This window comes from Talpa europaea (genome assembly GCF_964194135.1).
Source record: "Talpa europaea genome assembly, chromosome: 6".
Classification (NCBI taxonomy): domain Eukaryota; kingdom Metazoa; phylum Chordata; class Mammalia; order Eulipotyphla; family Talpidae; genus Talpa; species Talpa europaea.
In genome coordinates this window covers 39,799,104-39,824,098 of record NC_140072.1, presented here as the reverse complement: position 1 = coordinate 39,824,098, position 24,995 = coordinate 39,799,104, and the positions used below count along the sequence as shown (strand labels likewise).

At 40.8% G+C, this 24,995-nt stretch overlaps 1 protein-coding gene across 1 annotated transcript in view; it reads left to right on the top strand.

Annotated features, from left to right (window-relative positions):
* Nucleotides 1–20,712, top strand: part of VWA3B (von Willebrand factor A domain containing 3B) — a gene marked incomplete at both ends in the record, with an annotated part of 150,230 nt that extends 129,518 nt beyond the window's left edge. The window contains 5 exons of the mRNA XM_084235717.1: nt 2,125–2,236; nt 7,760–7,884; nt 9,064–9,201; nt 11,276–11,376; nt 20,358–20,712. Of these exons, the coding sequence (XP_084091843.1) occupies nt 2,125–2,236; nt 7,760–7,884; nt 9,064–9,201; nt 11,276–11,376; nt 20,358–20,712 (831 nt within the window). The remainder of the gene's footprint in view (nt 1–2,124; nt 2,237–7,759; nt 7,885–9,063; nt 9,202–11,275; nt 11,377–20,357) is intronic.
* Nucleotides 20,713–24,995: the final 4,283 nt, after the last annotated feature.

The following is a 24,995-nucleotide window of genomic DNA, read 5'->3' as shown; positions in this document are numbered from 1 at the left end:
AGGTATTTTCTTAGGTGGCTCACTTAGTATGTTAAAGCGAAACATCGAAGTACTCTTTGTTGTTACCATTCATTGTTGCCCATTCAGCAAAGGTATTCACATAGTGAGTGGTGGTTTTACATCAAATGAATTGGAAATTGGGTGGCAACTATAAATGAAAAGGTAGTGTTCATGATTGCATAGACTACAAAAAAACATGAGTCTGAAGACCTGAAAATATCCCACAATTCCTTTAAGAGACCATAACTCCTAGTTCATTATTTCATCACTGCTGCAGACCTGGCTCTAAGTTTTCATCTCCCAGGAAATAACCCATGCTCCCACTTATTTTAATGAATCTGAAAAGCATGTCCAAACAGATCCAAATGATAGATGAGTGCAACAGAACAGTTATATCAGGGCACCATGGAAATGAGCCCACTTATTTCCAGAGTCCAGACTGTATTGAATATGAATAATGATCCAGAGCAAATGGTGTGCACACTACCTGAAGTTACTTAAAATTTTATAGTCAATTGTCTCATAAATTAGAGACTTCCTTAAGTGGAGTCCTCCATATGAACTCATAAAATATGCATTGGGCACTTCATTTATGTTACAGCTATACAGCTGCAAAAAGGTGGCATCAAAATGCCTGTGAAAACACATTATATTGAGCTTGTGTCATGGAAAAGAGGGGCATTGAGGATTTGAAAGAGGAGAAACTGAATGAAGTCTCAGGACACTCCGATTTGGATAGAAACCTAATTTCTTTCAGAAACCAGCAAAGTTTTTGAGTTTTCAGTGTTTAGGGCTTTCATTTATTTTAATATTTAATCCTAATTATTCTATTATTTGTGATGCTATTAAAAGAAAATTAAAAAAAAAATTTTTTTCAGGTGGTTCTTGGCTGTCCATAGAAATAACTTTACTTTTTGTATGTTTATCTTGCACCTTGACATCTTAGTGAACTTGTTATTACTAGTAGCTTTGGGGTGGTTTCCCTAGGGTTTTCCACATATAGGGTTACATCATTTATGAATAGAGAGAGTAAGGCCTCCCTGGTGGTGCAAGGTGTTAAGCGCTGCACTGTGAAGCAATCCGCAGCCTCTGCAGCATGAGTTCGATCCCCAGCCGGCCAGGGAACAACCCACATGGCGAAGCAGACCTCTCCTGTTTTGCCCGCTGCTCCCCTCAGCAGGGTATTTCAGTCAGTCTGCCTGTTCTGTTCCCCACTCTGTCTCTGGTGAATCCTCTCCCCCTCCCCCCCCCCCCCCCCCCCGCATCTCTGGCCTATACCCCAGCTCTTGTATGCATAAATAAATAAATCTTTAAAAAAATGAATAGAGTATGTGTCTTTATAATCTGGATGCTTCTGAATTTTCCTTGCCTGATTATACTGCCTAGAACCTCAACTACAACATTGAATTCAAGTGGCAAAATTGCCTTGCCTGCTTTCCAATTTTTAGTGGAAATCATCCAGACTTTCACTATTGAGTATCACGTTTATTATAGACTTTTCATAAATGTCTTTCATCAATTTGAGGAAGTCTTCTATTTCTAGTTTTGTGGGATTTTTATCATGGAAGGACTTGGATTTTGTCAAATCCTCTATTTTCATGCATTAAAATAATTGGTATTTTTTATAATTTCTAATTCTCTATGGAAAACAAGTCCCTTGACATTCATTTCAAGAATATTTACCTTTACCTTGTGGACTATGGTTATATTTCTGATTTAAAGTATATGTATGTGATTGTTCCTACATCTGGGTCATCTCAGTATTATGATCTGTTGACTACCTTTTACCTTAAGAATTGGTCATATTTTCTTGCCCTTTTGTATGTGGCATTTTTGATTGTATAATGGACATGTTGAATATTATGTTTTAAGATTCTGGGTCCCATTTAAATTCTCTGGAAAAGATTGAGGATTTTTGTTCTGTTTTGTTGTGATGAAAATTAACTAGCTTAGCAAATTCTCTCTTTCATACAGGCAATACTATAGAGTGAATATAGAGTATGTATTTGTTCTGTCATACTTTCATGGTGTGATCTTAGTTAATACCACACTATATTGTGTCTGTGATTTTTCACTGTCTGCATTGAATTCTTCTATCATTATTAATATTTTTATCTTTTTTAGCAACATAAACCTCAAGGAAACACACCAAAGAGAATTAAACCAAAAAAACTGGATCCCCTGAAAGGCCAGAAAGTTATTGCAAGATGTGATGAAAATGGCTTTTATTTTCCAGGTAGATATTTTATTTTGTAAAATTCCTTTGTTAAATATATAATATTGGGGATTGAAACTTTTTACATGGTGCTTTCTTTAGAACATTGACATTTTATGAGTTGTACTAAGGTGTTCCACTTCTAAAATGAAATGATGTGGGGTTTCTCCCCATATTTGTTAGGGAGAGAACCTGAAAAATATGTCAGTCTCTCCTCTGTTTAGTAAATAAATTTTTACTACAAATCTATCATGTTCCGTATACAATTTCCTTAAAGTACTGCTCTAGTATAATGAACAAACAGATAAAAAATATTGTCCTTGTGGACCTTACATCCTAGAGAGGGAAACAGATAAGCAACCAAATAACTAAAATATGTAGTGTGTCAGGTACAGTGGGTTGAGAATGTCAAAGCGAAGGTTGGATTCTAAATGTAGTGGTTGTCAATGATAAACTTCCCGGGGGGTGACATTATGAGTAAGGAGTTAAAAGGCAAAGGGGCAAACCTTACATTAGCTGGAGGAACAATTCTAAGCAGATGAACAGCAGTATGAAGACCTGAGACTGGAGGACACATAGCATATAAGAGGCAGCGACCAGTGTGGTTAGACCTGAGAGATTTGCCCAGGATTTTCTGGGGCCTATGATCCTGATGGGATTAGGAAAATGAAGTTCCATAAGAGCTTCCTGCGTAGTGAAGATATTATAAATATTATGTATGGAGATCTAGAGGTGAAGAAGAACACTTCACAAAGTGTGAAAAAACAAAACATTATGGTTGGAACCTGGAATGCAAAGAAAGGGTAGAAAATAATAAAGCTCTTTAGAGAGGTAAGTAGGGGGCTGTTCACACAGGGCAATGTTAAAGTTTGGACTTTATTGGAGAGGCCACATTTAAAACAGAGAGCAACATAGTCACATGAAGTTTTAAAAAGATCCCTCGTTGCTGTGTGAAAAGTGGATATGGACTGGTGTAGGATGTCACTGTATTGAGACATTTATGGTCCCTGACCTAGACCAAGATGGTGGTGTTGGCAGGAAGATAATGAGATGTGTCTGGGACAAGATGCACTGCAGGTACACTATTTCTGTGTTACTATCTCAAAAATCTCTACATTTAATCAGATTTCCTCTCAAGACACTTAGCCCTATTTCCATTTGTTTCTGGTTACTGACAGTATCAGAGAAGCAGTTGGAGATATGGGTCTAAGTTCTGGAGAAGAAACCTATCTGGAGGTACTTTTTGAGATAACAACCCCAAAACCATCACTGAAATCATGGGGTAGGTCTGTAGGATAAAGAGAACTTAGAGAACTCTGAGAAAGACCTCGAGGCAAAAAGATCCTACTAAAGAAACAGCCAGTCTTGCATAGGCTGTACTTATCAATTACCAGTTACAAGAATAATTTTGTTCTAGCTAAATTTAATTAAATATTCCTTTTGGATCAGAAAAAATACTTCAGCAGGTGTTTTGGTTTCCAGCATACATATGTGTAGCAATAACAAGTAGGACATTTTATTTCAAATTTGGTAGATGTGCTTTGGAGTTGACTGGCTGAATGAGAATGAAGGAGGATCCAGGCATTTGATTTAAGCTCATGGGTTAAGGCATGAAACTTTTCTTTGCCAGAGCAAGACCTGAGAATCTTCCACTTCTCTGAGACTCAGATATGCTGGAAGATGAATTAGAGTCCTAGAGAGGGATGCTAATTTGGCCTGTTGAATGGAAATGATGAAAACAATTGGATTCCATGGCTGGATTAGGGCTTGGAATCAGTTTGTTGATCAGAAAAAAAAAATAATAGAATGACTCAAACTTTTACTTAACACCATCCCTGTGTGATAAGTAAATGCCAAAGATCTACTGCGGCTAAGCTGGGGAGTAGAGGACTCAGGTAACACCCATGGCCACATGCAATACCTGAGATCTTGTTAGTAATAATTATTACCCTGGCTTTTTAAAAAATGTGCAATTAAAGACAGAGAGCATATGGCCCTAATAGCTGCATGGGATCTGTCTACTTGAGATTTTTTTATTTGTGGATGTGATTAAATTCAAATAAGTCAGTTGAGAGGAAACAAGCATTTGAATTTAGTCATATAATTAGAATTTTGATTAGTGGCCAGTTAGTATTGACGCAACCAAATTAAATAACAGTGCATGAATTACTGGATGTACTTAGTTTCTATTCCCCTCCCCCTCCCGCCCTCAAGTTAATGACTCTCTTCTTCAACTGGAAATTTCAACTCTACCATCAGTTATTTTTTATAAACATAATTTCAAACTTACAGAAAGTTTGCAAGAATAATACAGAAAATTCCTATATACTCTTTATCCAGATTCACCAATTTTTAACATTTTGCCACATTTATTTGATCAATTATTTTATTTTATACCCTCTCTCTCCTTCCTCCCTCCCTTCACACATTGTTTTTTTCCTGAATTATTTGCAATTACATAACAGTATCATGTCTCTTTACTCCTTAATACATTGGCTTGTATTTTTCAAGAACGATATTCTCTTAATATAACCACATTAAATTTATAAAGTTCAGACATTTAGCACTAGTCTACTTCTATCTCTATATTTCAACTTTGTTAGTTGTCTCAATAATGGTTTTTATGACATGTTTTTCTCAAGAACTGGCCCAAATCCAGTATCATTTATTGTATTAAATGAACATGTGCATTCAATCTTCTTTAATCTGGAATCATTCTTCTGTCTTTCCTATCATCTTTCATGGTATTGGCATGATTTAAGGTTAAGGTCAATTACTTTATGGAATGTTTCTCAATTTGAGTTAGATTAGATTTATGTTATATACCCCTGGCAAAATGCTACCTACGTGATAGTGTAATGTCACAGCCGGCTCAGAGCATCCTGTCCAGAGGCACATGTTTAAATCATCTGATCACTGTGCACCACTCACCCCCCTTGTTCAAATCACCTTTATCTTTTTAATGAAAAATAGCTGGTTTTAAAATACATCAGCATAATGCAACTTTGGAGTGTTTAAACTGGAGTGTCCACTACTCCTGGCCAGGTGTGCACTGCTGCTAGCTTGGCCTGGTTGTTGCTGCCATACATGGGAATCAGGGCAGGGATTTCCATAGGACTGACTCTGCTCTAGGGTGCCATTTGGATGATCTAGCTGAAGAATGACCACATTGTTCAGAATGGAAGAGACAAACAGATGCCTGGCTTACCCTGATGCTGAAAGGCAAGGAGGAAAATACATTTCAGAACTTAATTCTAAGTCACTTTGTGAGAATAGGGTCACCGCTCCTATTGTTCAGTAAAAAAGGAAGCATTTCAGCAAATTCACAGTATGAAAAGTCTAGGCTACAAGATTTCTGTACTTCTTACAGGAACAAGTTACAGTGGAAAGAAAGGGGGGGTATTCCTAGGTGTGGCGATTTGGTGTCAGACAATCCCATGTTTTTACTCTTCTATTGGCCCTGTGACTGTTAAGTGTCCTCATCTTTCCTAACAGGATTTAAAACAATAAAATCCCCATAAGATTTTTATGCAGATTAAATATGATAATGTACAACATTTTCTAAATTGGAATATGTTAACTACATACAAAGAGTTTTCTATCTTCCCATGTGAGAGCTCCTCCTAATATCTATTGTAAAAATCTAAACAACTCTTGTCCTCTCTGGAGGTAGAAGGAACTATACTTTCAGTGCAAAAACTTTAATAGCATTTCAAAGAGGCAAAACCCAGCACAGTAGACTAGACAGGAAAGCTCTGAGACTAAAGGAAGGAGATGAATAGATGAGTGGGGTGACCCCAGAGTCACCGGGAGGTGGAGAAGTTGCTCCCAGCGGGAACAAAGCTAAAGCCTCTCTCTGGAGATGAAATTTAAGCTGAATAGCAGAAGTTCTTACAGTCAGAGGAATCCAGTATCCAGCCTGAGAAATTCCTCTTTGGAGCAAAGATTGAGGGCCATTCCTGTATATTTCCCCAGATGAACCAACCTGCATTGTCTACTGAGATTATGTCTCCACTCCTTTGACCACTGTGCATGGGCAACATTTTTGCTGGAGGTCTCAGCAAGAGCACCCTTTTCCCCAGACTCAGTACATGGAAGCCCTCTGACCCAAGTAGAGTGCTCAAATCTCACCCAGAAAGTTGAATGGGGCACATGAGTGTGAGCAGAGTGGGAGTTCTCCTCAATGAGAAGTGGTTCTTGATTATTTGCATAAGAAGAATTCTTTCTAAAAAGTAGTGTAAAAACTAGTTTTTCCTAGTTTATGGTAGAGCCTGTGTGAATAACATGTAAAGAATATTTCAAAAGCTAAATCAAATATTTTAGTCTAATAAGAAAACATACACAATGGAAAGCTGGGGTGTGTGTGTGTGTGTGTTTAAAAAAGGGTTTTCGCTGGGCCTCCCCGGTGGCGCAGCGGTTGAGTGCTGGGTTGCGAGGCTGCCCGCAGCCTCTGCAGTGCCAGTTCGATCCCCGGCTGCTCCCCAGCCACCGGAGGAGGGTCCCACATGGCGCGCAGACCTCTCCTGCCGCCCGCTGCTCCCCTCAGCAGTGTACTTCGGTCCTTCTGCCTGCTCTGCTCCCCGCTCTGGCTCTGGTGAATTCTCTCACCCTCTGGCGCTTCTGACTGTACCCAGTGCTTGTATAAATAAATAAAATAAATAAATAAAAATAAAAGGGTTTCGCTTCTTTGGACATTTATGAGACATAGACTTGAGGAAAATTAGCAGCTGTGTTGTTGTCACGTTGAAGAACGGGGGCTCTGTGAAGGCCAGAGTGTGAGCAGGGAGGAGTCCCCAGAGCTCTCCTGTGAGAGCCCAGTGAGGACACACACATTTCTATCTCAGAGGCAGAGTCAAGTGCAGCTGTTACTGCCTAGGGACATGTCCATATTAAAACTTTCCCTTGATATTCATAATCTATTTTAATGGAAAAGTATATTCTAACTAGGATAAATGACAAGATATATGAATCTTAACACAGGCGTTTTCTTTGGTTATAACTAAAAGACAAGGACTTTTTTTGCTTTTTGCTTTTTTCCTATTTTGGTTGTACATTTTAGGGAAGGCTTGGGGTGTGTTCAGACTAGTTACCTTTTCATTTACCTAATATTAGATGAAAAGCTGAGAACGGGAGTTCATATTTCCTCTACACTTTCACAACAACATTGATTTTTCTAACTATTATAGAAGGGAATATGGCTAAAGTAAATAAATAAGGAAATCAGATGTAGGTAGTGTCCAAGAGAGGAACTTTGTTTGCAGCAACAATGCTGCTGGCAGGACGGCTGCTGGTGCCCTGGGATGGGTGAGCTTCGGCATGTTCTCTGGGCTTCCCAACTCAGCAGGTATCCAGACCAGAGATGCACTTCACACACTTTAATATGCACCATAGAGGAACCAACGTTATCTGGTGGAGAAATTGAAAGGGCATATTGACTTAAACAAGCATTCCACTATAACTTAACACAGTCAACAGGAAGGGGCAGGCCTGTGGGAGCACATGTTATTTATCTTTCCATTTTATTTTTAATTTAATTCCTTTCAGGAGTTGTGAAGAAGTGTGTGAGCCCCACCCATGCACTGGTGGCCTTTAGGTATGGAGACACGAAGGTGGTGCCTATCTCCTTCATCACGCCTGTAGGGGGTGCCATGCCCTGCCCGCTGCTCCAGGTACCTCACACAGTGATCTATTCTAGGGTCCCTTTTCACTATTCCCAGAGTTTTGGATTGGAGTGGCCACTGTTTGAGTTTTTGCTAAGCTCCTACAGAGGGTTTGCATTTGCACAGGCAGAGCCCTATGTTCCTAAAACACTTTGCTAGCAATTTCTTTGCTTATGACCCTGACCTGTTAATGCCCCAAGACTTGCTTGTGTTGGGACCTATGTCTCTTTACAGGCAGATGGCAGGAAAGGGAGTTGCTAGAGCTGCTAGTGCTCTTGAAACTTTAACTGCAAAAGAGTATATTAAAACGAATTTAATAGCAAGGGCAGAGGTTGTGCCATCCTTGACATTGCAGTTAGTTAATATTTGTTCTCAATGCCATAATGCTTTTGCTCCTGAATGTGCATTCCATGGGTAAGCTGAGCAACATATATGCTGATAAATTCACAAAAGCCAAGCCATGCTGTTGTTTCTGGCTCATCGTCCTGCCCAATCCTCATCCCCACACTAAAGCCAAGACTGAAGAGAGAGCCCCTCCAAACTCCACTGCTGCTGTTTTTTGCATAGAGTGAACCATTAGGAAAGCTCCCTAGAATCACTCACAGGATGTCACCCTGGTTGTTCCAGCCCTACTGGCCAGACCAAAGCACACACAACACACATTTCCCCCAACACAGATCCTCTGTATCTGACAAATGCCCAGCAGCCTGTCAGTGCCCCTTCTCAAGCTTTTCTTTCTGCCCGTTGCTCTCTCTTTGAATGCTCACCCATGGATTCCAGGTGTGTGCTTTGGAGTAACATTAAACAAACCTGCCCCTTTATCTGTGACAGCCCTTCATCTGCATGAGGACACTTGGTCTACATATGAAACACTCCAAGTTCCTTCAAATAGACTTTTCAGGAAATGCTTTTCAGACCCCTCACCAATTGCTGACTGTTCCTAGGCCCTTTGTCAGTGAAGAAGTTTTGCTAAAAGAGGGAATTTCCAGACTGATCACAAAACTCTAGGTGTGACCCACAAGCTCAGAGAATTTTAAAACCATTGACTCTTTCTTAACCAAGAAAAATATGCATATGGATTTTAGCATCAGTATGTGCTACCTTGGGGTATTTCAAAACATGCTTATATTAATATTGTCATAGATCTATATGCAAAATATTTTCTGTGAAATATTTTCTCATCCACAGGTTGGAGATTATGTGTTTGCCAAAATTGTGATACCCAATGGATTTGACTTCTACGTCCCTGCCATAGTTATAGCACTTCCAAATCAGGAGGTGGCTGAAGATAAATTCTATACAGTTTTGAAATGTAACAACCGGAGAGTGAGTAGACTTTCTTTTAGAAAAGGAGTTTCTTGCTAGTTAGATAATGACTTATTTTGCCCCTGGACTTTCTTCTGGGTAATGCTTTGCTCTCTCCTGGCACTGTCAGATGTCTTGGAAGGATGATTTGCCTACCCCTATCTATTCCCCCTGCACATCCACTCCCTAGAATTTGGATTCTACCCACACTGCAATGTAAGGTCTGCCCTTACTAAAGTTCGACGGCCTCTTAACTCCTCCATCTACTGTTTTTTTGGGCCTTCATTCCTCATTTGGCGATTGGGGAGGCTCACTCACACCTACTTTGTCAATGTTCTCCCAGGTTCTTACAACACCACCTTCTTGCTTCAGGCTGCTTCTGCCTGTTTTCCTCCCAGTCCTCTGTATTTCCTAAAAGCTTTAGAAAGAAATTTTCATCAGTTACAAATCTGATGACGTCACCTTGTCTCTGCGATCACATGCACATCTCATCAACCTCAAGGAAAAGCCCAGGGTTACCCCAGTCAGCCAGTCTACCCTGAGAACTTGAATTTCAACCCCAAGAAATGGTCCTTGCTTCCCGAACACAGTGGGGGTTTCTAAGCCCCTGAGTTTTAATTCTTCCTTGTTCTCCCTCCATCTTCTTTCTATGAACATTTCTGTGATTGAAAAGAAAGACTATCCAATTGTGATTTCCTGCTGTGATCCCTGGAGATTCTCCTGAACCCCCCCACCCCACAGGTTTCCTCACCAATTTCCCAAATCCTTTAAAGGAAAGACTGTAACCTATTCATCTTTGTACCCCAGTACAAACCCTGATATACGGAGAAGGCTCTCATAGTTGCTTTTCAAATTACTTATATAAACCTCATTTCTAATGGAAATAAGGTCTGATGGGCCACTTAATATGCCTGGAAAATAGACTGGTGAGCAAAAATCAACAACCAACAAAATAATCACAACTAACTTGATTACGTATTTACCACATGTCTCAAGTACTCAGCCAAATGCTTTACCCATAGTGAACAATTGAGTGCTCCTCACAGAACACTGTGAGGTAGGTACTGTTATCATCTGCATTTTCAGAGAAGAAAACTGAAGCAGAAGGTTAAGTCACACATAGGTAAACAGTAGAACAGGACTTTCCCTCAGGCAATCTAGCTTCATGACCTGCATGCTAAACTTGTGTGCCCCACTGTCTAGCATACAGAATAAAAATATCCAGTCAATTCTTAACTGAAGCAGAAGGTATATCCATCAGAGAGAGTGGTCACAGTAAATGAATTTCAGGATTAAGAGCAAAGAGGGAAGACCATCAGAGCCAGCGGTTCTGGGAGCATTGTAGCCAACATCCTGATACAAAAATAGGGAAAAGGGTGCCTTCTCATTAACCCAGGAGAATTCTCTGAGAGAATTGGACTTTCTGGAGCTGTGTTGATGAAAATAAAGCATCTGTCTAGAAGGGCAACAGGTAGGAAAGCATTTCTGGCAGGTGCTGCTGTTCTGGGAATTCTACCAGGCAAGTGAGGAGAAAGCAAATCAAGGGACATTGGAGGGATGTCTCTGGATGCAGCCTAGGGTGTGGGGAGAGACAAAACAGTTGACCCAGGATGCTGAGAAAGAGTCTCAGAGCCCAGGAAGGACCTTGGAATTTACCCACAGAGCAGCAGGGACCAGGAACCAGAGTGACATGGGCTGGGATGGACACTGAAGATAGTCTGGTAGAGAGTCTCATAGACTCATGGGATTGAAGCAAGGGCTGATAGAGCACATAAGTCCAGGGGAGAGCTGGCTAAGGCTAAAGTAAAGGTAGAAAAGAAAGTGGTTGCATGCATTGTGTACACACATGTGCATCTCATATGGCTGGACTTGGCAAACTCTCCAGGTTATGGGGACATGACAGTAGACTTAGTGATGATTGTATTCAGCATATAATTACCAAGCTGGGCTCTGTATTTAAATTGCAGTCTCAAGTATCACCCTGAATAGGATAACTGCTAGGAGCTATTCTAATGGACTGTGCTAGAATAAAATTATATCTGAATTGTGGACACTTCTGATTTAAATTAACTGAACTCTTGATATACTATTACAGGAATTTTGCCCTCGGAGTGCGCTCATTAAGATTAGCCAAAACAAGTATGCCATCTCTTGTTCGCATATAAAGTCACCACCAATCCAGGAGGATACAAAGGTGTAAGTAGGCCCAACATTTGACCTACTAAATTTATTCATATCTTTCTACCATTAGACTGTTTTTAAGTTGGAATCCATGATCTCTAAATACTTGGTGAGAGAAGCAGAGGTAGAGAAATTCCTATTTAAAATGTAGTGCGAGATTATTATTCCTTCAACATTGCACCTCTACCTGTTGGTTGTCTATCTGGTTCTAAATCTCAAATGCAAAATTATGTTATTGATCCCTCAACAATGCACTCAATCCTGTGGTGAGCCTAAAGGAATTATACCACTTTTATTTGGAAGGATTAGAGGCTCTAAGGAAGTCTCACTATAAAGCAAAGGGTAGATCAAGCTGCAAATGAGACCAGTCTACCATCTGCCTCTTCCCCCTGTTGGGAGTGAGAGCGAGGACCTGGCCCTGGCTTACCTGTGCCCAGGTATGAGTGGGTGGGTGGTGGTTTCCAGGGACTACAACAGGATAAGCACATTTTCATATGAAGTAGTAGGATTGCCAAAAGGATTAAAGCAGTTAATAAGAAAACCCTGAGGCCTAGAGAGCAAAACCCAAGTTCATGGTTGGAGTCAGGGTCATGACCTGGGAGGCGAAGGTGAATTCTGAGACAGGGTTGGGGCACAGGGTCTAGGAAGCAGCCTCCATTTTTACTTGGAGTTTGTGGATTGCTTTTGGGTACTAACCTTCATGGCCCCCATGTATTTGCCTGTGCTTCATTAACAGAAACCATCAGACATTCTCTCCACTTTCTATCCTCTACCTCTGGGCTTATGGAAACCTTTATCTTTCTGTTAAAGTTCTTCCTCTCATCCAAGGATGATCTGTCCCCCAGGCTCCAGACATGAAGTCCCATTGCCAGGTTCCTTGCTCCTTATCTCTGGATTGTTCTCTCTCCTTGCATTAGCTCCTCTCCATTGATTCCTTCACCTCAGCAAATTCCCAAGTTTGCCTCCCCAGTTTACACACAGGCACACACATACTTGTACACACAGCACTAACGAAGTGAACTTCCCTTGGTTCTACAGTACAACTGCTCCCTACTGTCCCTTGTCCACTCTCATGCCTCCTCTTCATTCCGTAAGTTTTGGGTGTCCTGTTCCCTGCTCAACCTCTACAGGGACAGTTTCCTAGGTTGGTACTCAGGACTCCTCACATGTTCACACCAGTGTGCTCACTGACTATTCTTTCAGTCTTACTATTTTTTTTAAAGATTTATTTATTTATGCATACAAGAGCTGGGGTACAGGCCAGAGGTGTGGGGGATGAGAGGATGCACCAGAGACAGAGTGGGGAACAGAACAGGCAGATTGACTGAAATACACTGCTGAGGGGAGCAGCAGGTGAGTCAGGAGAGATCCGCTGCACCATGTGGGTCTCCTCCCCAGCTGGGGATCGAACTCATGCCACAGTGGCTGCTGAGAGCTTCATAGGTTGTGTCTTAACCCCTTGCGCCAAGAGGGGAGGCCCCACAGTCTAATTATTTTAAAGATTTATTTTTATTTATTCATGCATACAAGAAGTGGGTTGTAGGTCAGAGGTGCGGGGGGGTGAGAGGATTCACCAGATACAGTGGGGAGCAGAACATGTGGCTCTCTTAGCTGCTGGTTATCTACTCTAACTTCTAGGGCTTCATACCACAGAAGTGTTTGTTCATCGACACCCTGGTCTCCCCACTGTAATTTCCACATTTTTTTATTTTGCTCTAGCTGCCTCTGCTAGCAAAAGGCTACATTTAGTTCTCCCAAGTGGAGGTCACATGCAACCTGCTAAAATCAGAGCTTAATTTGTCTCTGTTTCTATAGCCGGGGCTGGCAGTGTGAGCACTCAAAATAAAGGTGTGCGTTTTATTTTCTGTCTACACTGGGATTTCCTGCTGGTAGTTCCTTTCTCATCAGGAGCTCTTTCGCACTTAATTTATAAATGTGCCATCTCCCTTTGGTTGCTCTTTAGCTAGCCTTCACACTGCTATACCAAATAAGACCAATTCAAAAACAAAATAAGAAAGCCTAGTGCTTTCTTCATGGACTGCTGAAGAAACGTATTTAGATTCCAACTCCAACAGAACATTATTTAACTGAATTTAGTTTTAAACTATTAAATCCACTCTCCCCATTTCTGTTTGGAGGGTGGTAAAATAAAAGGTATGTGGCACCAAACCATCTCTGTTTTTCCCTCCTTGGGGCCTTCAGTCATGTGTGAGAGAGATATATTTCCCTTTTCTGGTTCCTCACTGCAGGTGGTGCACAGGGCAAAACAGGAAGGAGAGTGTCTGAGGATGAAGGGTGTGATAGTGAATATGGCCATAGCTGATGCAAATTTCCATTTTCAAATCAAAATCTGACACCTAATGATTTTTAAGGACTTTTAGTATGGTTGACTTGCTGGATATATAATCCATTTTGCTAAATTCCAAAGATCTCATACTTAAAGGGGAGAATTTTAGTATTACCATATTTTCAATGTGACATCAAATGGGCTATTACCAGTTTCCTTTATGGCATGATGATGGCATTCTTCAACAGCATAGTTGAGATGTGTCTTTTTTTTTTAAATATTTATTTACTTATACAAGAACCAGGGTACAGACCAGAGGCACGGGAGTGTAAGAGAATTCACCAGAGACAGAGCAGGGAGCAGAACAGGCAGACAGACCGAACACATCGCTGAAGGGAGCAGTGAGCGAGAGAGGAGAGGTCTGCCATGCCATGTGGGTTTCTCCCCGGCCGGCCAGGAATCAAACCTGTGCTACAGGGGCTGCGGACAGCTTCACAACGTGGCACTCAACCCACTGCGCCACCAGGGAGGCCCAAGATGTATGTTTTCTAAGAGAGTGTCTTGGATGAAGGGAAATGGTTGCTCTTGCTATCTTCCCTGCGGTGGCATCTCTTTCTTTCTATATTTCATGGCACCAGGGATGTCTGAGAAAAAATATTCTCTCACCTGTCTATAATTATCTCCATTTAGGGAACACAAATACTATTTCTTTTATCTGGTCATCTAATAACTTCAAGGACTAGGAGGAATTTCCCCCCACTTGGCATCCTTCCTTCTCTCCAAGGGACTCAGAGTTTGAGCTCTTCCCTGGCTACCTCTCCTGGATCCTGCTCAGAAGGCTGTGGCCTTTGACTGCTACAGGGAAATTATGCCTGGTTGGTTAGACACTCTGGCTGTTGGTTTTCCCCAGTGAAAGGAAGACATTGCTCACCACCACAATCTGGGAACTGTGTGCTCCTCTGGACAGGGGACCTCTGGCAGGTCTAGGCTGAATCCACATATCTGGCTCCCTGTAACTGGCTGGAGATCCCTCCCAGCAGAACTGAAATCCATCCTAACCTTCTCTCTTGAAAATTACCTTTGGGGCTTCTCCTTACGTGACTCACTTTAGAGAGAGTCTGATTTATTGAAAAGAGTTAGTAACAATCAAAATGTGAGCTCAGGAAAGTCAGATTGAACTAAACGTTTTCTTTGTGCTCCAGAAAGTCATTGGGCATCTGAAAGAAGCTGGTAGTCACTGAGGTCCTGAAGGCCAGGAGTGACCTTCCGTTGATGAGTGGTTGTGATCCTTTGGCCTCGCAGTTATGGCTGTTTTTGAGCCTAAAGAGAGAAGACTCAAGAAGCTTTAACCATATCCTTCCCCAGGATGTGTTTGTCATTTAGCTGAGTCTGTGTACAACTCCTCATTCCTACTGCACAAAACTCACCTCTTCTCATTTCTCCTTGAGCAGTTTAGTAATTTTCCATCAAGCCATTTGGATTTAGGAGTATGTCCAAAGGAAATTATACTGCCCATATTATTCAAACACGTGTTCCTTTACTCAGCATAACTCACGCACATGCTGTCTTCCTGATAGCAATGTTATGTCATGGACTGAAATTTCAAAATTCAGTGCTGCCTCTGACATTACATTAGATGAATCACTTCCCATATTCCCATCCAGTCATCATGGGCTGCTTCCCCTTAGGAGGAGCTGTGCATGTGACATCATTAGTCCTCTATGTCTTTATCTCCCTTGCTTCCTTTTGGTCAGATTAGGAACTCCGTTCCCTATTCTGGACCAAAATCCTAAAAAGCTAGCAGTTCAGCAATAAACCCTATATTGAGTGCCCTATAGCATCCAGAGGGACAAAGACCACTGTCTTTTCAGAAATCCTGCTTTGGTGCCCTAGTATTTCGGAGAGAAAACACAGCCATAGAGATTCATTAACCCTGAGCACAAGTGGTAACCACTTGGATTGCACAGGTTTTTTCTGCCCCTTCAATTTTAAAACTCAGAGGCCTCCTAAGGTATGCATTTATCACCATCAACCATCTCCAGACCTTTTTCATCATTCCCAAGTTGAAACTCTGTACTCATTTATCTTCAACATCCCATCCCCTCACCCCGCCCCCACTCCTGCCCTTATAAAACACCATTCTGCTTTCTGTCTCTATCAATCTGGCAATTTCAGGGACCTCATATAAGTGGAGTCATATAGTATTTGTCGTTTTGTGCCTGGATGGCCGTATGTCCTCAGGATTCATCCATGCTATAGCCATTGTCAGAATTTTCTTCCTTTTAAGGTTGAACAGTATTCCATTCTATGTATATACCACATTTTTTTGGTGGACACTTGGGTTGCTTCCACCATTGGGTTATTGTGAGTAATGCGGCTCTGAAACAGATGTACAAATATCTGTTTAAACCCCTGCTTTCATTCTTGTGGGCATATACCCAGGACTAGTAAAGTTGCTGGATCATATGATAATTCTATTTTTAATATTTTGAGGAACTGCCATGCTGCTTTCCACAGCAAATGTACTATTTTACATTTTCTACCAACAATGGAATGGGTTCCAATTTCTCCACATTCTTGCCAGCACTTTGTTGTTGTTCTTGCTTATAATAACTATCCTAGAGGGTATGAACTGGTCAATTTTTTCATCTCTTTCCAGAGTTACTTCCAGAGAGTCTTTGAGACAATCACTGAAAATTAGAAAATATGATGAATCTTGAGTTGATTTGATTTCTTTAGAGATAATAAAAAATATTTTCCTACTCTTTTTATTCTTGACAATTTCTAAGTGATTTGGTAAAGGCTGAGTGATCAAGGTGCCAGATTCTGATTATTGGAACAAAATAAGGTTTAACACTAGGTAGTGGTGTCATTAACTTACCCCAGGGCCCTGAAAAGGCAAGATCCCAAAAGGGTATGTGGTGGTGGTGTGACTGGAGTGAGGTCATGGTGTTCCATGATGCTTCCTTTGAAGGGCAACACATCTGGATAAATTATGCAGGTATTTGTATTTTTTCATACCCCTTCACTAACATTTTCCCGTCTTGCCTACCCCTCAGTCCCTAGCAACTACCATTTACTACTCTGTGTCTATGAGTTTGATTTTTTTTAGATTCCACATAGGATATTGTACAATGTTTTCTTTTCTCTATGTGATTCTATGTGACTTATTTTACTTAATACCCTCAAGGTCCATCCATGTTGTCACAATGTCAGAATTTCCTATTTTCTTACAGCTAAATAATATTCCCTTCTCTCTCTCTCTCTTTCTCTCTCTCTCTCTCTCTGTATGTGTGTGTGTGTTGTTCATTTTCTTCACCCTTTTCCTTTTTTTTTAAATTTTATTTTATTTTTTTAATTTAAATTTTATTTTTATATTCCCCATACAATTACAACCCCCTTATTTTTACCCCAATCCCTCCTTTCCCTGCCCCCCACCCCCATAGAGTGCCTCTGGTTAATAGTTGTTTGTTGATTTTGATATTTTCTTTCATATAGTTATTCTTTTTCCTGGTCCCTTATTTAAGTTTCCTAGATTCCTGCTATGAGTGAGACCATCTAGTATTTTTCTTTTTCTTTCTGGCTTATTTCGCTGAGCATGATCCCATCAGTGCCATCCATGTTGCTGCAAATTGCATGTGTTTATCTTTTTTGAATGCTGAGTAATATTCCATGGTGTATGTATATGTACCACATCTTCTTGATCCAGTCATCTATTTTTGGGCATTTGGGTTGTTTCCAAAGCTCAGCTAATGTAAATAGTGCTGCTATAAACATAGGGGTGCAGGTGCTCTTTGGAATTGATGTTTCTGTGTCCTTTGGGTAAATATCTAGGAGTGGAATTGCTGGATCATATGGGAGCTCTATGTTTAGTAGGTTGAGGAATCTCCACACAGCTCTCCATAGTGGTTGGACCAGTTTGCACTCCCACCAGCAGTGCAGGAAGAGTTCCTTTTTCTCCACAACCTCGCCAACATTTGTTGCTAGTTTTTTTAATATGTGCCATTCTCACTGCTGTAAGATGGTATCTCATTGTAGTTTTGATTTGCATTTCCCTGATTGCAAGTAATGTTGAACATTTTTTCATATGTCTGTTGGCCATTTGTGTTTCCTCTTTGGAGAAGTTTCTTTTTAGCTCTTCTGCCCATTTTTTTTTTCCTGTTTGCTATCCTTTATTGAAGGATCCCACACCCACATGGGACCCTGGCCACACCAGAAACCAGAAAGATCCCCCAAATATAGTAGGAGGCCTGAAGGGGAGGGGAATGACTCATGATCCCACCACACTGGAAACAGTAACCCACCACGGACAGACAGACAGACAGACAGACAGGGGCGGGGAGGAGAACTTGCCTCACTCTTGGTTCTCTCCCCTTTGCCCCCACTTCAAAAGAAAGTCAAACACTGGCTACGTAGCACCCCAGCCCCCCACCCCACCCATAGCAGCGTTTGTGGGGCCTCCCCCTCTGCAAGGGGTGGCCCCAAGACAGCTTCTCATAACTCTTCCTTCACTTTGGTTTGCTCCTGGCAACTCCGTGCCCCTTTCCTTCCTTCCTTCCTTCCTTCCTTCCACCTCCAGCCCAGTCACCCCCTTGTCTTTTATCACCTACTCGGACCTTCTCTCTCATCTCCAGGGCCTCCCTGCCCCAGGGCTTCTGGGGAAGCAGTGTCTTGGGAGCCTTCTCTCCTCCCAGTAAGGGGCCCCACCAGGCCCTCTCTGCCCAGGACGTGGGATTCACATGGCCGCCGCGCTCTCCTTGAGGTCAGGTCTGCCCATTTTTTGACTGGATTATTTTCTTTGTTTTTGTTGAATCTCATCAGCTCTTTGTAGATTTTTGTGATCAGTCCTTTATCTTTAATGTTGTGTGCAAAAATGTTCTCCCAGTCGGTGGGGTTTCTCTTTGTTTTTGTTATTGTCTCTTTTGCTGTGCAGAAGCTCTTTAATTTGATGTAGTCCCAGCTTTTGATCTTTGCCTTCACTATCACTGCTTTGGGTGATATGTCTGTAAAGATGTCTTTGATGTGCATATCATGGAGTGTTTCGCCTATATTTCCTTCTGTATATTTTATAGTTTCAGGTCTTATGTTTAATTCTTTAATCCATTTTGAGTTGTTTTTTGTGCATGGTGTGAGGTAGTAATCAAGTTTCATTCTTTTGCATGTAGCAACCCAGTTTTCCCAGCACCATTTATTGAACAAACTTTCTTTACTCCAGTGCATATTCTTTGCTCCTTTGTCAAAGATTAGTTGACCATAAATCTGTGGGTTTATTTCTGGGTTTTCTATTCAGTTCAATTTGTCCGTGTGTCTGTTCTGGTTCTAATACCATGCAGTTTAGATTATTATGGCTTTGTAGTATAGTTTGAAATCTGAGACTGTGATGCCTCCATTCCCTTCTTTTTTTTTTTTTTTCAGGAGAGTTTTGGCTATTTGGGGTTTTTTGTGGCTCCATATGAATTTCATCAATATTTTTTCTATTTCTTTGAAGAATGACATTGAAATTTTACTTGGAATAGCATCGAATCTGTATATTGCTTTTGGTAGGATGGCCTTTTTGATAATGTTAATTCTTCCGATCCATGAGCAGGAAATGTCTTTCCATTTCTTTGTGTCTACTTCTATTTCTTTTAACAGTGTTTTATAATTTTCTTTGTATAGGTCCTTTACTTTTTTTGTTAGGTTTATTCCCAAGTATTTGATTTTTTTTGTTTCAATAATAAAAGGAATGGTTTTCTTGATTTCTTCTTCTTCAGATTTATTGTTTGTGCAGAGGAAGGCTACTGATTTTTGTGCGTTGATTTTGTATCCTGCCACTTTACTAAACTGATTGATTAGTTGAATTAGTTTTTCTGTGGAGTTTTTGGGGTTCTCTATGTATATTATCATATTGTCTGCAAATAGTGATAGTTTGACTTCTTCCTTGCCTATTTGGATTCCTTGTATGTCTTTCTCTTGTCTTATTGCTCTGGCTAGGACTTCCAGTGTTATGTTGAAAAGCAGTGTTTACCCTTTTCCTTTATCTGCTTAGCCTTGATGGACATTTAGGTTGTTTCCATGTCAACACTATTGTGAATAATGCTGCAAAAAAACGGGTGCAGATATCTCTTCAAAATAGTAATTTTGTTTTGTGTGTATATATATATGTATATATATACATGTATATACATATATACACACAAAAATACTATTTTTACTATATATTACTATATATAGTAATATAGTATTTAATATATAGTAATATAAATTACTGTCTATTACTATATATATAGCTCAGCACATTTTTCTGATGGTACATCTTATAGTAATTAGAGAAACCCAAGGGTGTAGAAGAGTCTCTATTGTACAAGCTCTAGCTCAGCACATCAGGAAGGAATTAGGCTGTAATGTAACCAAGCTAATCATCCTGGGTGGACTGGACTTAGTGCTGAGGCCGATTTGGTCAAGACAGGGTCCAAATGGTTAGATTCTTGTTGCCATGTGAGATTCTTAGGTACCATAGGCCTTTGAAAATGAACTATGTGAAATAAAACCCACCCAAATTATCAGGGCTCACAAGACCCCTGAGATTCCGTTACATGAGAAGAAAGACAATAGACAAAATGCTGAGAAAAACCAATGAAAGTAGCTTAGACATAGGCAGTAGCAGCCAGCGAGTCAAGAGTAACTCTCATCTCTCTCTCTCTCTCTTTCTCTCTTTCTCTCTCTCTAGGGGGGACACAGATAAAAAGGACTCTACTTTCCTAATATGGCCACTCAAAGAAGTCGACACTGGGGATTTACGAGAGCAGAAAGAAGAGAACCATAGAAGAAAGAAAAAGAAACCTGCCAAGAGGATACCTCTCCAGGAGAGGTTGTCCTCAGACTCGGATGGCCCTTCCCATGACACTAGGTCCCAACACTCCTACACCAAGAGACCCACAAAGCACAAGGTGGGGAGGGGACAACATAATTTACCTCTGGAACCCCCTGAAATATCTCTCAAGAATAGTGAACATGATCTTGCTCCCAAGTTTCCAGGCCAGTTTAGGTCCCAGTACAACAGAAACTCTAACACCCTTAAATAATGCTGATATCCACTTCCTCAGAGAAGATCCTCAGCCAGGGCTACAGGAGTGGGTCAGCCTTGACATCACTGCCACACCTCCACCTCCAGAAGCCCCGCCCTGCCCTTGTAGAGTCACCCACAGCAGCAAAGGATTGAGGACCGTGGATGAGAAAGCTTAAAGCAGCCTAGTGGCAACTATATCTAAGAAAGCCAGCGTTCCTCCAAGGCTGACCAGACCTCAGCTGCTCGACTCTATGGAACTAGCCCCTCTGCTGAGGTAAGGTCACCCTTCATCCCACCCACATCTCTGTTTGTAAAAAAAGGTAGACTTCCTGGTCATCTCCCTTCTGGATCTCCACATGTTAAAATTTATGGTTCTGGCTTTCTTCTGACATAACAGCACTCTGATCATGCTGTGATTTTCTCTGTCCTCACAAAATTGTACTCACTTTTCTGGTAACTTTCCATACCCAGAAGTTTAATCTGACAAATTACTGTTGTAAGATTTTGGGGATTTTTTTTTTTTGAAGACAGGGTACTATAATCCAAGAAGTCTTGTTTTAAAGTGATTATTTCATATGAAGTTGGGATTTTATCTTTTAATGTTAGGGCTGAAATTAAACCCTAGTAGCTAGTCCTGAGATCTACAAAATTGGACATTCCTAATTTTATTATCTTCTGGTCATTTTTATTGAGCCCTGCCTAATTATCTTTGTCTATAGTCTGTTGTAGGTACCTCTAATTGAGCACGGAACCAGAATAAAAAGCCTTACATTGGAAACATTTCAAAACTACTGGGTTCTTTGTTCCTGCTTTCTTTGAACACATTTGAGCAATGACATAAGAAAGTACTCCTGTCTGTTCATTAATTTCTTAGTGAAATGAGCTTCACTAATTTCAAAAATGAAATAATTCTCCCCAATTCTCTTTTTATATCCTCTTTTTATATTCTCTCAGTAATATCCCCAGGGCGAGATAACAATAGTACACAGATTATTAATAAGAAAAATATTGAATGCTTTTTGCAAATAGAAAAGATAAAGCATTCTGATACTCTATAACCTTTTGCAATCTAACTGAAAGTGATATTTACATTCCAAAAGCTAGAGAGTCATTAGGGTTAAGGTACAATAAGGAAAAGAGGAATCTATTTCTAAAAATATGAAGGAAAAGGAGATATCAGATCAGCATCAGGCTAAAACTAGTTATGCAGTGAGGAAATAATACAGTTAAGAAAAGTGGGGATCAGGAGGAGGCTTGCTCTTCCCCAGAGCCCACAGGTTTCTCCCACACACGAATATCCTGTAATAGTCATCTGGTTTGGTCTGCTCCATGGAGAACTGGTAGAATAGTAAAGAAATCACTCATCCTGTCACAGTCATCATTTATGCATGTGTGCATTCAGGTAAATCTGCATGTGTTCATGTAGCTATTCAACAAGCAGCATATTGAATACTGATGATATGCCGGGCTCTGGAGAAATACCATCAGATATTTAAAGGGTAGTTATTTTCTCTATTCTACCTCTCTTCATCGCCACCTTGTTTTTGAACAAATCATTGTCTGATTTTTTTTTTTAAGATTTATTTATTTATTTATACAAGCACTGGGTAAAGTCAGAAGCGCGGGATGGTGAGAGAATTCACCAGAGCCAGAGCGGGGAGCAGAACAGGCAGAAGGACCGAAGCACACTGTTGAGGGGAGCAGCGGGCGGCAGGAGAGGTCTGCGCACCTTGTGGGACCCTCCTCCAGTGGCCGGGGAGCAGCCGGGGATCAAACCAGTGCTGCAGAGGCTGTGGGCAACTTTGCAACCCAGCGCTCAACCGCTGCGCCACTGGGGAGGCCCTCATTGTCTGATTTTGGAGAATGTGCAGAGATGAAGAAGTACAGGACAGAAAATTACATAATACTAGTATGTTAACATACATTATAGTCTGTGATATGCTCAGTGCTTTAAAGGGGTATGTTCAAGTTTTGTCTATCATTAATAGTACTCACTTCAATGTGCTGGGAAGAGTTGTAATAACAGCAATGTATTTCCACTTCCTGCCATTATGGAATAACAGGAACCAGATTTCATCTCCAAGCCCTCCCCATTTTAAGCAAATAAAACACCTGACAAAATGTATATAACCACAGTTTCCAAAACATTGGACTGAGGCAATGAAGGAGTGATTTCTGAGAAACAAATGAGGTGAGCCCTTTGAGTACCCAACTTATTTTCTGGGTACAGTTTCCAGGCTCTATAGCATTGGAGCTGGGGGAAGCCAGTCAGAGTGTGGCAATCTCTATGAATGTAGGAGCTGGAACTAGGGTTCTGAGGACCCCAAGGTAGCTGGAGTCCATAAGACAGAAAGATGCAGAAGAGAGCAACCCAGAGAAGAACTCTGGAGGTCTATAGAGAAGACCCCTGAGCTTTAGCTGTCCTGATCAGTGCACAGCTCTGAGGAAACTGCTCACAAATGGGGAAAGACTCACCCACAAAGGTCAAAGGAAGCAATCCCTACAACTCACCCAGGCCCGGGTCTTTCAGTCAGAGTAGAAAACCTCATCATTCATGAGGCATCAGACCGCTCTTGAGCAGTTTACTTCAATAGTGGAACAAATTTGGTCTTAGGTTAAATGCTTCTCCAGCCCACCAAACAAAATTGAAAAGCAAGACCTGGAAGGATCAAACTCTTTCCAAGTAACCTGTGTCCCAAAGCAAAGCTCAAGAATATCCCTAAGTCTAAAAGAATACCCGCCAAAAAAGTAAAAGTTGTAGTGTCTGTCCTCTAATCAAAGATTAACAACCGTGTGCTTAAGTAGGAAAATGTGATCCATAATGAAGAGATAAATCAATTGAAACTAACTCAGCAATGGCATATAGGAGGAAGAGCACCAGTTGTAGTTACTATGTTGGTATATATAAAAGACTTTATCTTCCTATTATTTACATTTCTTTGAAAGGTAGTTGGCTGTATGAATAAGGACTCACTAAGGCATTTTCACGCATCCCTGCCCTTGCATCTGTATGCATTGCCTCAGATGGTTTGTGTGTTTGATTTTTACCGAATGAGACTGGATAACCATTTGAGTGATTTAAAAAAAGATCCACATTTCAAGTGACCTAAGTTTTTTTTCAAGCCCAGGAACCTGGATCAATGATGTCGCCCATTACCAATTCAGCAGTGCTATGTACATGATTATAAAAAAAGAGGGGGTAGAAGTATGAAGTGTAGCCAACACACTTATGCAAGAGAAATTAATTGGGGGAATAGAATTGGAAAAGAAGTAAATCATATTTGCACTTGACAAAAGAGTCTACCTGGAGAACCAGAAAATCAATGGTAACACTAATCAAATAATAAAAAGAATGCAATGAGGTGGCAGGAAAGAAATTTATTTTGTTTTATTTTTTAAAGATTTATTTATTTATACAAGCACTGGAGTATAGGCCGGGGGCGCAGGAGGGTGAGAGGATTCACCAGAGACAGCAGGGAGCAGAACAGGCAGAAAGACCGAAGTACACTGCTACGGGGAGCAGCAGGCGAGACAGGAGAGGTCTGCCATGCCATGTGTATCTCTCTGGCCCAGCAGGAATCGAACCGGCACTGCAGAGGCCACGGACAGTTTCACAGCACTGCGCTCAACCCACTGCACCACTGGGAAGGCCCAGAAATTTATATACAGAAACCAATAGTCTTCATATACACAAGGAGTGATCAGTAAGATGTTGATAGACAAAACCTCATTTATAATAGCAACAAATATAATACAGTCAATTCCCATTATTCATGCTGTGATTTTCTACAACTAACACTGAATTTGGCAAATACTGAATCATTGCACCTAGTCAATACAGGGTTAGTTTCCTGCAAGCCTCAGGTTATGTTATTTTCACCAACCAACCATTGCGTAAACTTCTTTTATGTGTGTTTCTTCTTTTATTTGTATATTGTTGCTTCATGAACATAGAATGGCCAACAGCAATATAGCTCATCCTGAATGAAGCTTCTCTAACACACTTTTTCTTTGCCTTCTTGCAATCAAGAATACTAGACAGCACTTCAACATTACACTCAGGGGTCATTGCAAACAGTATGATCACCAGTAGTAAACACAATAATGTGGAAAATGTGACACTACACTGTGAAAAGGAAACATTTTTACAGGAAGAGACTTGAAACCAGAAGGCAGATGACTGAAAATATCATGAGTAAACGCAACTCTGAAAATCTGAAACTATTGCCTTGAGTATTGACTTTGGTGTTACAAATAAATTTTTAGTGAATATGTAAATTTGCAAATACAGAATCCACA